General features: G+C 41.8%; 1 protein-coding gene across 1 annotated transcript; it reads right to left on the minus strand.

Moving 5' to 3' along the window:
• Nucleotides 1-7,695: 7,695 nt before the first annotated feature.
• On the minus strand, nucleotides 7,696-13,879 carry B2M (beta-2-microglobulin). The gene is made up of 4 exons (XM_016211948.2): nucleotides 13,775-13,879; nucleotides 9,560-9,835; nucleotides 8,979-9,009; nucleotides 7,696-8,014 (listed from the first exon to the last, which is right to left on the minus strand). The coding sequence occupies exons 1-3, from the start codon at nucleotides 13,839-13,841 to the stop codon at nucleotides 8,996-8,998; spliced, it is 357 nt and encodes a 118-aa protein (XP_016067434.1). The 5' UTR covers nucleotides 13,842-13,879; the 3' UTR covers nucleotides 7,696-8,014; nucleotides 8,979-8,995.
• Nucleotides 13,880-18,387: the final 4,508 nt, after the last annotated feature.

Genomic DNA, 18,387 nt, shown 5'->3' on the forward strand with positions numbered 1-18,387 from the left:
GCAGGGGGAGAGGTGGCCCGGGAGGAGGTGCACACCTCCAACGTGCCCAGGCTGGTGGCGGGAGCCACCCAGAGAAAAAGATAGCTCAGGTCACAAAGAGAGGAGTAGTGGCACGTATTCCCACCAGCCGCCTGGTGAAAGGCACTGGGGTTTTCCTTTTTGTCCCGCTCGCTTAGTTTCTCAACTGCCCAATCAGAATCCGAGCCCTAGTGTTCGTCACTGGTCTCTTGGCAAAAAATGCTGTTTCAGGCTAGAAAAAGGGACTTTCCCTGCTCTTAGTTTCTGGTTTATACAAAGCCTCATGTTTTCCGGGAAGGGCGGGGTTGCTGTGTTTGGCCCTTCCCCCACCCCGGCACCCTAATCATTAGATCAGCAAGTCCCCCCTCAACACTAGTGGTTCTCAGTGAAGGCAGTATGTCTCTTAAAGAGAAAATTTGTAAATTAATAAGACTATTTTTGGTTGTTCCAATAATAGGGACACTACAGATATTTAGGGGCTGAGGGCCAGGAGTCCCAACACACACACACACACACACACACACACACACACACACACACACACATAAAATGTATGAAAAATCTGCTTATAATCTGGGCTTTACAATCACATGTAAAAATATGTTTTATTTTTCAGTTATTTTAATTTATTCCTTGAATATTTATTGACTACTATGCCAGGCCCATACACACTGAATTTTCCAGGAATTCAACTACTAGGCAACTCAAAGGAAGATGTATTTTTGTTTGTTTTTCAAATTTTACCTACAGATTTTCACCACAGCCACAATATCATATCTGAATCTGAGCCATCAATATAATGCAACTTTCAGTCTTCAATGTCATGGTTTTGTTGACCAAAGAAGAGGTTTAGTTTAGGCTGTAATAAAAAACAAAAAGCATTTATTTGAACAAAGGATTGCAACCCAAGAGACACAGATTCGGGTAACAACTCAAACTGCACTGTGGAGTGAACGAAGAAAGGCAGGGTCCATAAAGGCAAAAACCACAAAATGCAAATAAAAGATTTTTCCCTGGCTAGGTTAACAGGGATTGGTTAATTCCAGTAGGCAAATGACAGAGGCAGAAACCCCAGGGGAGGGAGTAAAGTCCATATATGTCCATGTAACAGTTGTTCCAGGATGTTTATGGGTTGCTAACTTAAAAATAAAAGGCCTTTCATTGTGAAAGGCAACAAGTATTTATTTGAGATTTTAAAAAAGAAAAAAGAATAGGTAATTGGGAGGTGCTAATTCAGGTGTTATACCCAGGTTACACGAGGCTAATTCACACAGAGAGCTTGAGTAGTGACTCCCTATCCTAGACATATAGTAAGTAAGGGTCTAATACACAAGTTAGTAGTCAAGAACCCTTCATTTTATAGATAAGGAAACCGAGGCCAGGGAAGGTCAAAAGATCTGAAAAAGGGTGAACTGTGACAGAGTCAGGATTAGAAGCTCCTGAAGATGCAATTAGGCCTTATGAATACTTTAATCAAAACCATTCCCAGGAATCCTGAGACTGCCAAAGGAGAGCTCTGCCTATAGACTCACCTTTGGAGAAACTGTCGGGAGGGAGGACCATCTTTTACCTAAAGCCCTTTAGGGAAAGGAATTCCACCATAGTAGTTTTTGTTGTTGGTAGTGGTGGTGGTTTGGTTTTGTTTGTTTGGGGTTTCTTTTCCACCTGCTAAGCACCAAGAAGTTTTCCCTTGTATCTCTGCTTGCTGTGCTTTTAGGTAATGTTATGTTCTAGTGAGCTGTGAAAATGAAGAACCACTGCAAGTAAAAGCAGTTACGTAGAGCTTTACATTTTACAGTGCCATCCTTATCACCTTCCCCTTGTCAGAACATCCCTGGAACAGTGCCTGGCACAGAAAAGAATTCCACATTTATTGAACAAATGATTAAGTGAATAAATGAATAAACTTTATGATGTAGGAATAATTATCCCATTTTATGAATATGGTGATGAAGAGTCACGCCAGAAATACGACTTTTCCCATTCCTTTTGTGGAATTGGACTTCAAACCCAGGTCTGAGTTCAGTGGCATTCACACTTTAATGCTAGCCCCTTAGAAACTTGGCACTTTTAATGGAAGTTTGGGATGGCCTGTGTTGTGGGCTCAGCAGATGTTTTTATCAGAGGATGTTAACAAGAAACTCACAGTAGTAAACTGATGCCCCACCAAACTCTAGGAGCCCATCACCAGCTTTTTCAGATTTTGCTGCCAACAACCAGGACCTGCACATTATCCCTAGACTTGCAGATTACCCTCGGGTACTGAAGTGTGCTGGAAGTACCTGGGAGTTTCATGCTTCACCCCACTTCACACTCCTGACAGGAAAACCCAGCTCCTTTGCTTCCAAGCAAAACAGACTCCGAGGTTTGTTCTTTGTCCTAGAGCTCACCATGGGCACAGGCTGGGTGTGGGACTTCTGAAATCACATCCTCACTTGGCTTCTTCCCATTCTGTACCCTTCATCCCCCACTCCCTTACTGGTTTCTCCTGGAAGCCCTTTCTCAATAAGTCACTTGCATGCGAATCCTTGGTCACGACCTGCTTCTGAGACGCTCACTGACTCTTCAGGTTATGAATAAGGAACACGCAGTTGCAGACAGCTACAGACACCTAGGAAACCGCTTTGGATAGCACTGTGGCATCCTGTGCCAGAAAGAGCCTCTCTCTTTCCGCTGTGTGGAAACAGTAAAAACAGGAAGTGGTCTATGGGGGAAGGGAAGCCTGCACATCACTGTGAACTTTCAGTTGGGCCTGTGTGCTCTGGCAATATAAAATCTCTTCAGTTTCAGTTTTTAATCATCTATGTTGTGAAGGACCAAAGAAGACAAATAAATGTGCATCCAACTAATGAGAGAAGTTATACGGAATCCATAGTAAGTGCATAATACATGATTAAACTGTTATTTTTAATTATATTTACTAGGTTTTCTTTTTCTATCAGCCCTTCTGTAGCTCTCCAAAGTATCAGAATAGTTTTAATGCATAAAGTTTTCAGTCAAGGTACTCACAGATACTTTATTTTAAGACATCTAGGACCCAAATGTTAGTCTTCAGTTTTTTCCCTAAAAGCTTAGAGTCGAAGGAGAGATAAGGCTAATTGTTGCCCCTAAAATCTTAATGGCTACATCACAAACTAAATATTTATTTTATTAAAGAAAAACCTTGACTTTTACTCAAGAATTTATAATATATAAAAGACAAGTAAAAACAACATCCCAAAGATATTGGGAGAGTGGTTGTTGACAAAAACTAGAAAAAACATTTGCCAGTTCTTTGTATTGTTTCCATTTATGACATGTTTTCATTAGGGATGGTGAAAAAATGATATATAAAAAGTATTATTTTAAAGTATTTTAAATATATATGATAATAACAATAGCCGCTTTTAAATATAGAATAAATAAAAATCTAAAGAGCTAAACACACCCAAATGAACACTAGTAAGTGATCATCTCTGGGTAGAGGGATTAACAAATTTTCTTTTCTGCCTATATAAGCTTCCTATTTTAAAAAGTAGTGAACATTTACTCAAAAACTAAAAGTTGTAACACTTCAAAGCATATAGAAGTATATAGAATAATATTGTTAATAGTTTCCTTTTGTCTTTGTCCTGCCACCTTAGCCCTGTGCCTAGGTAAACATTCTTAAGAGGTTTTCTGTATTTGTGGACTTTTTCCTGTGGGATTATCTGCTAAGGGAGGTTGTGGAGGAAGGGGGAGTAAAAAGGCTAATATCGTTTGTTTAAAAATATATTAAAATGGGATCAAAAGTAGCACCTCAGCTTGGAGTGCCAGAGATAGGCAAATGCTGATGCTCTGAAGGGGGGATGAGCGGGATGTCTGCCACCGTTGCCAAGATCTGAGCACCAGTCTTAAGTAATACTACACACAAACCACTAAGTTACAGTCACAGTCTCATCTCTTGGTATTTTCCTTGTAGGTCCTTGGGTCAACAGAACAGTTTTAGGTTAAAACTGCTGAATTCTAACTCACATTTCTGCTTTTTCTTGGACTCTCTCTTCCAGATGTATTTTCTCCCCTTTACCTTGGTGAATTGCCTAAAGCCATGGCTCCCACCTTACAGCTTTTTATCATTGTCACTTCCTATTGTCATTCAAAGTATGGAGCCCTCTCAGGCTATCACTACAGGTCTAGAACCTGCATCAAATCAAATGCTGTCTTTCTCTGGTTTCTTGGACCTTTCTAAATTCCTTAAAAGGGGAATTATAAGGAAATGCAAGGAGAGCTATTTAATAAAGATTATATTTGAAAAACAGTCATAACATAAAATTGAGAGTGATGGGTACACACTGAGAAAATCCAGTGGGGTCCAAAATGTGGTAATCTCTGTCATAGGAGATTGCAGAAGTTTATGATGTTTTTCTTTATTTTCATTATTTGATGATGAGGACAATTTTATTTTATTTTTATTTTTATTTATTTTTTATTTTTAAATATATCTTTATTGATTTCAGAGAGAGGAAAGGAGAGGGAGAGAGAGAGGTAGAAACATCAATGATGAGAGAGTCATTGATCGAGCCCACAACCCGGGCATGTGCCCTGACCGGGAATCGAACCCCGATCGCCCGGATCCCAGGTCGACGCTCAACCGCTGAGCCACGCCCGGCCAAGCAATGAGGACAATTTTAAAACAATTCTACAATAAATTTTCTAAAAGGAAAGGTTTATATATTAATTAGCCAAATAATTCTTCAAATAATCAATTTGCTTCAAGCTGAGAGACAGCTTCCTTCGGCCCTTTCACCAACATAGTTTGGGGTGAGACTGGCCCTCCACCTGGGAGAGTAGGAGAGTCCTGTGGTTCCCAGCCTCCTTCCACTTGGCCAGGCCCTGGTAGGTGATGGTTGACTCAGCTGCCACATTCCTCAGTATTTAGAAGGGCATAACATGGGCCACACTGTTGGCCATGGTGAGCAGCAGCAGGGAAGTACCTCTGCTTAAGATATGAGCCTGTACTGTTTCACCATCTACTCCTCCACTCCCAGCTCTCCCCCAAATCCTTCCCCCACCGCACACACACTCATATGGGATTTCACGAAAATGCCAGTTCATACTCAGCCAAATGGCTTTTAGCAAATTAATTTCCCAACAGACTAGTCAGCTTCCTCTTTTTTATTCACCCTTCTTCAATATCTTGAATAACCACTAACAACAATTCAGGGCATGACTTTACAGACCTGCTTTTGTGCATGATAAAATATATAATGCATGTGCTTTATATAGTTTGGGCTTTTTCATGACTTATATTTTCTAGAAATTACTTTTTTGTTTCCACAGTGTAGCATGGTTATTCTATGTCAGTACGTGTGAGGTCTAACTTTATTATTGACATTGAGACTTTTGTTTAATTTGCATTGCACATTTAAATTTAATGAGCATAGTTAAGCTCCAGTACTCCTCCTCTTTGACTAGTCTCTAGTTCTGAAGTGGGGAACTAAGGCGTGCTCTGGAGGAGCATTACATGGGACCATCAGTCAGCAAACAAGATTTCACAAAATAGTTCTGTTCAATGACATGGAATAGAAAATCCTTTATTATTTAACCCAGTGGATCTCAACCTTTGCTACACATTAAAACTATCTAGAGATAAAAACAAACAAACAAACAATACTGTGAAAACTGATGTCCACACAAAAGCCTGCACATATTTGTATCAGCTTTACTCATAACCGCCAACATTTGGAACCATTATATTCTTCATTAGTTGAACAGATAAATAGACTATGGTACACCCACATAATGGCATATTGCTTAACACTAAAAAGAAATGCACTCTCAAGTCATGAAAAGACATGAATGAACCATAAATGCATATTACTAAATGAAAGAAGCCAATCTGAAAAGGCTAAAAACTGTATGAGTTCAACTATATGACATTCTGGATATGGCAAAACTATGAGGAGGGTAACAAGATCAGTGGTTGCCACGGGTTGGGGTAGGGGTAGGAGGAATGAATGTTGGGAGCACAGAGTATGTTTAGGGCTGTGAAATACTCTGTATAATACCATAATGAGGGACATATGTCATTATACATTTGTCCAAACCCATAAAACATACAACACACCAAGAGTGAACCATAATGTAAACTATGACTTTAGTGATAAGGATGTGTCAATGTAGGTTTATCGGTTGTAACAAATGTACCACTCTGGTTGGGGATGTTGATAATGGGGGAGGCTATGGTTGGTGAGGGTAGGGACTATATGGGAAATCTCTGTACCTTCCTCTCGATTTTGCTGTGAACCTAAAACTGCTCTAAAAACTTAAGGTCTTAATTTTAAAAATATAATAATACTGTTGTTTGGCTGGGCTCCATACTTAGAGACTGTGGTGTAGTTGGTCTGGATTGAAACCTAGAAAGCTGGGGTTTTTTTAAATAGACTTTATTTTTTAGAGCTGTTATGTTTTAATAAGTTCCATAGGTGATTCAAAAGTGCACCCAGGGTGAATAGTTAAGGGTCTAAGTCACCCGTCAATCTTTTCAGCTAAGTTCCTACAAATCTTCCCCAGCTACTCTTGCTCTGCTGTTTGGAACTACTCACACCTCACACCTCTTTACATCTCATAATTTGCCTCCCTCCCTGAAAACCCCAGGCCCCACTCACCAGAGAGCCTCTCCCCACCAAGTCGCAGCTCAAGCAAGTGACTTCCCTAACACCTACCTAGTTGTTTGTTGTTTCCCAAACATGCTTTACCTAGTTCTCTGGACTTCCCTGTGCTACAGTCTATCAGAATGCGTTAATTGTTTGAGTGCATGTCTGCCTATCCATTACACTGAGCAATTTGAGAGCAGTGTTGTGTTCTATTTGTCCTGTCAGTACCTAGCACTAGCTAACTGAAATTCTTGGTCAAAGAAACAAATGTGCCAAGCAGGTCATCATGTATAAACTATGCTTTGAAATTTAAAAATCTAGTATTTTTCATTCAAAGTATATCTACTACCTGCTAAAATATGAAATTCTCCAGATACCCTTGCTCCCTTTGAGTCTATATATTCCTATGTCTTGGCCCAAGAAACAGAACTCTGGCTAAAAGATGGAAGCCTGGTCTTCAGCAGACAGCTGTGTCACCCTGACAAAGTCATTTAATTTCTCTGGGATCCTGTTCCTCTGGATCTGTAAACTGTAGATCACTAAGGCCCCTTCCACTGTGAACCAAACCCTATATACCAGGGGTTTACACTCTTCTTCAAGTGATACTTGAAGACTGTTTCCCTGTTTGAAAACAAAAGGGTAAGAGAGGAAAAACTGATGAATATTATATTCTATTGAGATCCTCCCTTAAGACCTCCCCTAAACTCTCATCATTTAAAAACCTTCAAAATAGAGGTCCCAGCGCGTGGGCCTTTCTCTTCTCCTTGCCCCTCTCCTGCCCCCACAGGCACGCATCTCCTACTTATCTAAGGAAACCCACGAGACTTGCAACCAGGGCAGCAATGGGCAGGGACAGTTCCTCCCGGGCAAACCCCCTGAACCTGTCTCCAAGGCCCCCTTTTCTCTGACTTCTTAGCCAAAGCAGACCAGCCTAGGCTTATTTCCCCAGCCCTTTCTTGTTTCACTGTCCCCAGCTTTAATAAACAGCCTCTAAAAATAAAAAAATAAAATAAAAAAATTAAAGGGTAAGAGAGGGAGAGATGTATAAGAAACTGGACACAGCAAGTTTCACCATTGTTTATTTAGTGAACCAAGGATATCAACATAGTTATAACACAGATTAATAGGAAAATCTGAATTTTATATAAAATTTATGTAATTTTTTATGATGTTAATATTGGACATAAGAATTCTATTCTCCCTACCCCTATGCAGCCAGTAACCCCCTGCCCAGATACGTCAATAGTGGCCAAAGTGAAATTATAAAGATGACATTTTTGTTAATGTAAATATTGTTTTTTAAAGCACAATAGCATATATGCATTAACAAGAAAGCAAGCAGAATTTGCAATCAATCCAATCCAAATGAGGAATCTTCAAACCTGAGGGGACAGAAAAAGTCTTGTTAGAAAATATACTTATTTTATTTGGATTACAGACTGTACCACCCAACTTGTCTAACTTCTTCTGTGTATATCACGATTTGTAAAAGTAGTAGCTGCAGACAGTTTTCCAGACCCATTACAAAGAGCATTTCCCATTAGTTTATCCCATTGATTCTCCCACAACCTAAGAGAAAAGAATGCTGGTATTAGAGTTCAGATTCTGGCTCTACCTTTTAGTTACTGTGTGACTCTGGGCAGGTCACCCAGCTTCTCTGATGCTCTCTTGAATTAATTTCCCTGTCCTAAAATATAACAGGAGATGTGAAGAGGTTTTCTACCTGTGAACTCCATCCAAAGAGACAGAGAAGTCCAATTCCTCCCTCTTTCATGCTGCTAGAACTCCTTGTAGATACATCCATTTTAGTATCTTTACAATGCATTATAACAGTGTTTCTGTTTCTCTCCTCTATTGGACTGGGAGCCTCCAGAAGGCAAACCCAGTGCTCACATGCTAAGGCTCAACAAGAGATTAAAGGAATGGGACTTCTTTAGAACCATGCTACTCCTCTCTTCTGACTAATAAAGCAACTGCTATGCAACAGAAGAGAATGGTTCATTTCTGAAGGCCCGGAGATGCCCCATGTGGAAATGGCAGAAGAGCGAGCAAAGCCTTGCAGGTAGTGTGGGTAACCAGCTGCCTCTATGCTGTACACCAGCAGCTCCTCTGACTTCCTTTAGGGGGCCAGTGATGCTGGCAGAGCCACAACTGGGGCCACACACCTTCCACATGCCACTCCACAGGAAAAGGGAATGTGACCCTGCAGGATTCTTCTCCGCCTGCTGAAATGCTGCCCTGATTAATGTCCTCCATATACTGAGGATGTCATATTACAGCTGTTTGGAAAGTCTTCAGAATAATGAAACAAACAAACAAAACGTTTCTTTTAAGTTAAAAACTTACCTCCATGATGCTGCCAGTTAGTTGTATCGATCTATGAAAAAGAAAATGGGGAAAGAAAAAGGGAAACGATAAGTTTTATTTTTAAAATACTATGTATTAACAAATGTCTGGCAGAATAGCCTGCTGTCCCTAACCATGAGTACCTGGGTTAGAACTACCTAGCAGGACCCAAACCTGCCTACTAGCCTAGAACCCAACCCAGTCAGTGCTGGAGGAGTCCAGGATTGTAGGGTGCCAGCAGAGCAAGGCTTACAAAGGCCTGCGCCTCCCTTAGACTCTTGTTGGTTCGAAGTATCCATGAGGTTGTCAGGAAAGCCTGAGAAAGCCAGCAGGTAAGACGTTGGGAATGAGTGTGCATTTGTGCAAGTGCTATTGCTGCTCCCTGCTCTTGCCTCAGGAAAACGACCATCTCTGGGACCATGCTGTGCAGAGATCTCTCAGAAGGTGCCACTTATCAGAGCTCTAATAACATTCCCTAACAATCCCAGTACACATATTTTTTAAAATATCAAAGCAGCTTTATGCTGTGGCTATACTCAGATACAACTGCCAGCAGTTAAGGAAAGAACTTGAAAACTTACCCCACTTAACTTTCTTGGGCTCAGGGAGAGTAACGTGAGTCACAGAGCAGCTGTATTCATCTCCTGCGCTGGGAGTGAAATTTGCGTGCACCAGAAGATAGAAAGACCAGTCCTTACTGAAAGACAGGTCTGACTTCTCCGCTGGCATCTCTTTTCCATTCTTCAGCAAATGAATATCAATCTCAGGTGGATGGAACCCAGACACATAGCAGTTTAGGAAATTTGGCTTTCCATTCTCTGCTGGATGGCGTGAGTAAACCTGAATCTTTGGAGTACCTGAGGAACATCAGGGAAAGATAAATGAGCAATGCACAGTATATCACTTGGGACAACCTTGGTCTAAAGCTAGATTGGGCACCAAGTGTTTAAATTTGATTGTCCACTTCCAATTCCATTTCCTCTCTGGTCAAATAAGCTTTCACTTTTCCAAAAGGCTACCTCCATTTTGAGGGATAAACCATGACCTGGTATCTTTCTCACATAATTCCCCTACACATGCCTTTTTGGCTTTTTCTGGCAGATTTCTAGTAGTATCTTCTGCTGTCACTGGAGATTGTGACAAATCTTTAAGAACCTTTCTGTGGAGTCTCTCGAGAGGTTTTTTTTTTGTAGATATGAAAATGAATAATCAAAATGAGAAAATAAATCATAAGAAATAGTGATTTTTAAAAGCTGACACATCTGGAAAAGCCGATCACAAAATACAGAAAGGGTAATACAATATTTTTATCAGTATGCTGCCTAATAGCCCTCTATAGCATTTTCCTACATTTTTTACTGTATTGTCTTTGATCACTTCTTTATCTAGCAATGATTTTGATGGCTTCTCGGCACCGACAGAATTCCTTAACACATCACTCAAAAAAGTCTACATGATTTGGCCCTAACCTACTTTTCAAATTTCATTTTTCTCTTCACACACCCTCCTACTAGCCACATCAAAAAACTCATGTTATTGTATCCTGTTTCAGCCCCATCAATTTTTTTCTTTGTTTACATATTTCCTTTTTGGTTCCTGCTCCTGCCTAGACCGACACCCATCTGACTTCTCAGTGTGTAGTATCTAGTAAAGGGTCTGGCACACAGCAGTTGCTCTGTAAGTGGCAGATGTTATCATTACTAGTTGCTCAGGTTCCTAAGAGAGTCAACTCAAAGTACATTCCTACAAAACACAACCTCTTCATCCTGCCTAGAGTTTATACACCAAACCCCTGCTTTTGTACCTGATTTCATGAGCTACAAGGTTTAAATGCCAACAGAAGCTGGCAAATAGCTTAAATGTGTGAGTCTGGCTGGGTCAAAACAATAGGAAAGGGTGAGGACTCTGGCAAATGGGAGAGAACATACTCTCCATTATGACCAAGTACAGTAATGCATGAGAATGGGATGATTGAAATGATTCCTATAACTAGCTGGGTTCAGAATCCATTGTATAATGCTACAGAACAGCCGTTTCCAAAGGGGATGCATGACTAGACCATCCTTGGGGGTGCAGAAAGAAAATATAAACTCTATTTCTTTATTTTTCATCCAAAATGAAGAGAAGTGTTACTGCTACTCAGTATACAGACTGACACTAATGCATGTGTGTAATTCACTTTAAAATACATACGGCCCTGGCCAGTGTGGCTCAGTTGGTTGGGCATCATCCTCTGCACTGAGAGGTAGCCCATTCAATTCCCCATCAGGACACATGCCCGGGTTTCAGGCTTGACCCCTGGTAGGGGGAATGCAGGAGGCAGTTGATTGATGTTTCACTCTCACACTGATGTTTCTCTCTCCCTTCCTCTCTCTCTAAAAAAAAGTCAATAAAAATATTTTTTAAAAATAAAATATGTATACATTCAGGGTTCATGATTACTACAGGGCAGCTGCTCCTCCAGGTCCAGAAGGTGGTGGGGAAAAGGAGAAGTACCAGACCACTCTGGCCACATGCATCTGTGTAGAAACACTCTATCATCAAAGGAAAGGTCGCCAGGAAAGGAAATATCAAAAGTCCACAAAAGCTGGACCGAGGATCCCAATGAAGCCTTAATTTCTTTCCCCCATAAAGTTAAAAGTGAAGATAAATCAGAATGCTCTTTGTATTTGAGCTTCTAATAATTAGAATATAGTAAATGCCACAGGAGTAAGAGCAAGGTTCATCTGGCCTGGAATTCTCACTTTGAGGGAACCAGGTAGGGTTTTGCAAAAGCATCGTGAAAAATCTCTTCTAAGAGGACCAATATCAGTGAGGCCTAGGTTTTAATTTGGACCCAGCCCCTTACTGGCTCTGTGACTTTGGGAGAGTTATTTTAGCTTCCAAAGCTTACCTGAAAAAATAATTTATGTCCACATGAAACAAACAAACCCACACATGGGATAGAGCAGAAAACTGACCCCCAGAGGCAATCACCATTACCTATTTCTTGGGTCTCTTCCAGAAATGATCTATGCAGGGCATGTATTACTTTAGAAATTTTAAAATTAAGATTTTTAAAAAATGCTAGCTTGTTATTTTTCAAAAAGGCTTCTACAGTCAGCAAATATCAATAATAGTGATGACAGCCCCGCCTGTGTGGCTCAGAGGTTGAGCATCTACTTATGAACCAGGAGATTGCAGTTGGATTCCTGGTCAGGGCATGTGCCTGGGTTGTGGGCTCCATCCCCAGTAGGGGAGGGCAGGAGGCAGCCAATCAATTACTCTCATCATTGACGTTTCCATCTCTCCCTCTCTCTGAAATCAATAAAAACATCTTTTTTTAAAAAATACTGATGATAGACATCGTGCTTTACTTTGTAAACAAATTATAAATTAAATACCTTCTTCTCATGATCAAAAGACCACGCTTCACAGAGGGTTTTATGAGGGGGAAAATAAGAGAGTCTTGTATATTACAGGGTATTTGGGACATGCTCAATGTCCCTGGTGTCCTCAACAGACAGCCTTGGTAATCACTCTGATTACCCTTATCACTGGTTTTACAACCTCTCTGACTGATTAACCTTGGCTTTTTCAAAACTGAAAGTAGAGGCTGAGTTCATCTTGGAAAGAACCTGGCAAGGAGCCAAAAATGGCAACAGGGGCCCCACAGCCTCCCAGCTTGTTCCAGGCAATCTCATACCCAACGGAGGAGGTACGGATTACATACGGCCCAAAGGTTTACACCTCAGCATTGCGCTCTAGTCAGGAGCCATTGTCGGCCATTTATTCCCTGTGTGATTAAATTGCTTAAACTCTTGGTGCGTCGGTTTCCTCATCTGTGAAATGCTGATAATAACCTTCATATTTACATTGTAGGCCCATTTAAGACTTAAAATGACATGAAGCACACAGCGTCCCCCGCACACTGTGAGTTGTCAAAAACAGGGTAGCTCTTACAATTATTAAAAGCGCCATAGTGGCCCAGCCAGGCGTGGCTCAGTGGTTGAGCATCGACCTAGGATCCAGGCGATCCGGGTTCGATTCCCGGTCAGGGCACATGCCCGGGTTGCGGGCTCCAGGCAGCAGATCAATGACTCTCATCATTGATGTTTCTCTCTCTCTCCTTTCCTCTCTCTGAAATCAATAAAGATATATTTTAAAAAAAGAGAGAGAGAGAGAGAGAAAGCGGCATAGTGTAATGGGAACAAGTGACTTAATGATATGAAAGCGGGGGCCCTGTAACACCCCAAAGCATTCTACAGACGTCGCGCGCAGACGCCCAAGGTTTGATTCCATACGTATGGAGAAGTGCGAAAGGACAGGTGAACCTGGCAGGCACTGGGAGGAAGCCCGAAGCCCAGCGGTGCCCAGATTCACCCCCGCCGGGCTTCCCCCGACGCCCCAACGCGTCTCCACCCACTCGCAGTCCGCAGCTCCGAGCGGCTGGGGAACCGCTTCCCAGCCCCTCCCCTGCAGCTGCGCCCGGGAGCCAGAGGTCCCGCGAAAGAGCGGAAGAGAAACCCTTTCTCACCCAGGTTGTTCAGAAGCTTATCAACACCCCGAAACTTTGTCCCGACCTCCCCAGCCCGGGGGTGCCAGCCGTCTCCCCCAGCTCCCGCTCTCGGAGAAAGGAAAAGCTTGAGTCCTGGGCTCGCACCCCACCCCACCCCACCCCCCACCCCCCGCCGTCTCCTGGGCGGGAAAGAGCACTTGGAGAACCCGGTTGTTAGAGAGAGAGTCCCGAGAAAGCGGGTAGGGGACCCGGAGAGGAAGGGCGAGAGGAGGAGAAACGGGGAGGAAGGGGCACTCACGCGGTTCAGCGTCCAGGCCAGACAGACAGAGCAGCGCCAGCACGACCAGGGCCACGGAGAGAGCCATCGCTACCACTGCGGACGCGACGACGACTGCGCCCGTGGGCCGCGCGTCTGGCTTATATGCCGCTGGGGCGCCGCCAATCAGAACCCTGCCCGTCACCAGTTTCCTAGCCGGCGGTGCTGAACCGGGTTAGGAAAGGAAATTTTCAGTTTCATTTTCCTATAAGGCCTCGTGATGTATTAGAAGGCGTGGACTGGAGCGTTCGCTTTCTGTAAAAGGGCGCCCTCTGATCTCGGGCGCGGCGGAGGGGCTGGGGCGTTGGATGCTGGCGTTTGAACTTCAGTCAGGACGCACCTTTGTCCGGCGCCCTGGCTTTCCCAACCAGTCCCAGATCACGAGTCACTTGCTTACGGTGCCCGAAACCAGTTCGGAGCCTAGAACTTGCGGTTTTCATTTGGGAAAAAATAAATAAAATGAAAGCCCAGAAAGATTAAGTGCATGGACGGAGGGTGAACGGTACCGGGCAGAACAAGACCTGTTGTTCATAAGTACAACCCGGAATACACTGTAGGTTTCTGGATGTGCGGGGCAAGAAAAATAGTCGAGAAACCTCGAGGACTAGTGAGAACTGTTTGGAGTGAAGGAGGACCTTCTTGCTTCCTGAATCCCTTCAGGGAAAAGGTTCTTTTTGTAAAGCTCCTGGCCAAGGAATTTTTCTCTGTATCTTCCCTTTGTTGTTTAGGTGATTTTTTTTTGGTTTTGTTGCTTTGCGGGGGGAAACGACCACTAGATCGCAAAAGCAGTAACTGCTTTGAGCTTTAGAGTTTACAGACCCCTTTAGGTGCTTTAGAATGGTGCTTGGCACGTGGTAGGTACTAGGTAAACTGAATGAATGAACTAGCAAAGAAGGATCGAATACCTTAATAAACTCTAGGAGGTAGGAATTACCTCATTAATTTTTATGGATAGAGAAAACAAGGCTAAGAGACTAGGATTCAAACTCTGGCCTGATTTCATTGGCATTCATGCTTCCCACACTTAGGAGATAAAGGGCATACAATTTTAGTGAGAATTTAAATTGCACCCAGCCAAAGAAGTAAAACCTACTGATTATAAGAGCATGAGAAATTAGACAGATTCATTAAGAAAACCTACACTCAGAGATAACAAAAGAAGATGCTGCTAGTACATGGCTGCTGAGTCCTCTGTGTCCTCTGGTCTTCTCTGAGTGCAACAGTGAGAAGAGGAAGTGAACCATGGGCGTGGGGAGGGGCAGAGACCTTGGAAATCACCACGGATTTCAGTTGAAGGGAGTTGGATTGTGTTTCCCCAAGGAGCACAACAAATATTTTCTGGATTTCTTTCACAGATTTTTAGATCTTTTAATAATCCCTCTGTGGAAGCCATGGCTAAACTAGAAAAAGTCGAATATTTTCTACAAGCCTAATGAAATGAGATAATGCACAGAGAACCTCACACAGTTCCTAACACATAGAAACTAAGTGTTTTGTAATTACTGTTGTTATTTACCTAGTTTTTCTACCAGCTCTAACTATAACTGTCTTGAAATTAGGAAAAAATTTTATGCATAAAGTTTTAAGTAGAGACATTCCTGCCCCTCCCATTTATTTGCATGTTTGTTTTATAACTTATTTAAAGCTCTTAGGCCTGAAATGTTAGAGTTGAATATTTTCTACTGACCTGGGAGTGTAGGAAGAAACTGGGCCATTTTTCACCTCTAAATACCTTGTCTACTACATCACAGAGAAATACTATATTTAAAATTTATCGAAGATAGACTCTGACCTATTTACTTAGAAACCAATTTTAAAAGCAATAAAACAATATAGTTAAAACAGGAAAGTATATTTTTCAATATTCTGTGTTTAGGGAATCCCTGTACTTTTCTTGGATTTCCATTTCTAATGTGTTTTGAATAGTGAGGGTGGCCCTAGCCGGTGTGGCTCTGTGGTTAGAGCATTGGCCCGAGAACCAAAGTGTCACCTGTTTGAATCCTGATCAAGGCACATAGCTGGGTTGCAGGTTCAATCCTCTCTCACATCAATGTTTCTCTCTCTCTCTCTCTCCCTCCCTCTCTCTCTCTCTCCTCCTTCCTCCCTCCCTCCCACTCTAAAAATCAATGGAAAAAATATCCTGGGGTGAGGATTAAAAGAAAATAATTTAAAAAATTTAAAAATAAAGCTGTTATAAAAAACCCCTATAAACACAGCTAGCTGTATTGCTGTTAGGCAAAAGAAGAATGAAGTACTTAAACAGAAAGAAAAGAAGGATATTAAAGTCGGGAGAAAATAGGAATAGGTTAAAGCTCAAATGAGTCGGGTTGCACCTGAGTGGATCTCAGGAGTTTCCTGAGATGAGCTCATCCAAACAGCCAGAAAGTCAGGCCCACTCAAGAGGAGAGGAACAAGCATAGTTAGGACATTTGTGCCAAGGCTTCTTCATTTGTTATGTCATTAATCCCTTGCAAGTCAAAGTGTGATCTGTGCATCACTAGCATCAGCACTACCTCGGAGCTCTTAGAAATGCAGACTCTTGGGCCCACCTCAGACCTACTAAGCAAGAGGCTGCTTTTCAACAATATCCCAGGTGATTCACATACGTATTAAATTAGCAAAGCTGCTTACCCAAACTACACAATTTAGAAGGAAGGTGTTACTTTCATCTACAGATAAGGAGGCTGGATTCAGAGAAGTAAGATAATTAACCACGTTTGCACTGGGTTGGGATTCAAACGCTGGTCTGATTCCAAAGGTCTCCTAATTTCCACTAGACAATCATTTTCTGAGAAGGGGTTCACTGGGTGTCTTGGAGATCAAGATGGGGATAAAAGCACATGAGAAGGTGAGGAGAAGTTGATAGGAACCAGCACTACGATATGTAGTATTTTTTATTTATTTGTTTGTTTGTTTATTTATTTTTAAATATATCTTCATTGATTTCAGAGAAAGAAAAGGAGAGGGAGAGAGAGAGAGAGAGAAACATCAATGATGAGAGAGTCATTGATCGGCTGCCTCCTGCATGCCCCCTGCTAGGGATCGAGCCCACAACCTGGGCATGTGCTCTGACCAGGAATCGAACCCGGTCGCCTGGATCCTAGGTCGACGCTCAACCGCTGAGCCACGCCCGGCCAGGCTGTAGTATTTTTTAATTGACACTTTTTTTTTTCCTGCCCACAAAAGTAATATATGCATAGAAAATTGGAACATACTAAAAAATATAAAGAAGAATATTAAAACTACCAGTATTCCTATAACTCAGAGATAACCATTGTTAAATGTTTAAGGAGTTTGAAAATTGTTGCCTGCTACAAAGTACAGCCTGGTTAGGTCTGTCTGGGGGCTGAAAATCGTCAGGTTTTTTTCTGTTAAATTCTATTAAATTCAGTAAATGTCAGTTGACTTCAGGCTTTGTGGCCAATGTTAAGTTCTGTAAGGCAAAAAGGGAAGAAAATGCCAGACCCTGCCCACTGGAAGATTTCAGTCTGGAGTTGAAATCAGCCCAATAATTAATTTCTTAGCACCCACCTAAGGTGTTCATGCTGATTAACTTCTCAGATTTGAGAGCTGTTATACAATGGGCAAAGGCCCAAGGAAATAGAGAGGGAGTTTTTTGTTTTGTTTTTTTAAAAACATATCTTTATTGATTTCAGAGAGAGGAAAGGAGGGGGAGAGAGATAGAAACATCAATGATGAGAGTCATTGATCGGCTGCCTAGCCCGCAACCCAGGCATGTGCCCTGACCAGGAATAGAACCCCAATCTCCTGGATCCTAGGTTGATGCTCAACCGCTGAGCCACGCCCGGCCAGGCAGTTTTGTTTTGTTTTTTATTGAAAGGTACTAAGTCAGACACCATACAGAGGAGGAAAAATGTCACAAGATCCATATAAGGTAAGTACCATTATCTTTATTTGAGGGAGAGTACATGGGAAGACTAAAGGTGAGAGAGTTAAAATATCTGGTAGGTAGGAATTCTCTGCCTTGCATGTAATTGCCAAGATCTATCAATTACCTATTTGTTTTCATTGGGAAAAATCATACAAACTTGCTATAAAAAAATATCCAGCAATACAGAACTATAAAATACTAATTTCCATCAAATCCTCTTCCCAGTAGTAACCACAGTGTTTAAAGTACCTTTTAATTTTTAATTGTAAGCCCACATTTATTTTCTTTGAGTCTTTTTTAAGTTTAATTTTTTTAATGTTTAAATCTTTGCTCCATAAGAATTTACTTTGGCATAAATATGTCTTCAGTATAGAAGTTCTCCTCTTTTGATCAAATCTATATGTCTTTTCTTTTATAATTTCTGACTTAGGTATCATGAGGTTTATTTTCTTAGAATGACATTTATTGAGAGCAATGTGGAGAGTGCGCTGGAGTAGGACACAGCCAGGTGGCAGACAAGAAACCGTATCTGAAGAAGTCTCTGAGGAGAAAGATTATTGTTTTTCATTTCAGTTCAGCTCAATTAGTATTCACTGAGTATGTACTCCATTGCAGATATGGTGTTAACTGCTGGAGGCACAAAGATGAAGAAGACACTTCTTTGTTCTCAAGTGGGGGTGACAAATACAGAAACAGGATTGCA

Source organism: Miniopterus natalensis, chromosome 1 (assembly GCF_054644295.1).
Source record: "Miniopterus natalensis isolate mMinNat1 chromosome 1, mMinNat1.hap1, whole genome shotgun sequence".
Classification (NCBI taxonomy): Eukaryota; Metazoa; Chordata; class Mammalia; order Chiroptera; family Miniopteridae; genus Miniopterus; species Miniopterus natalensis.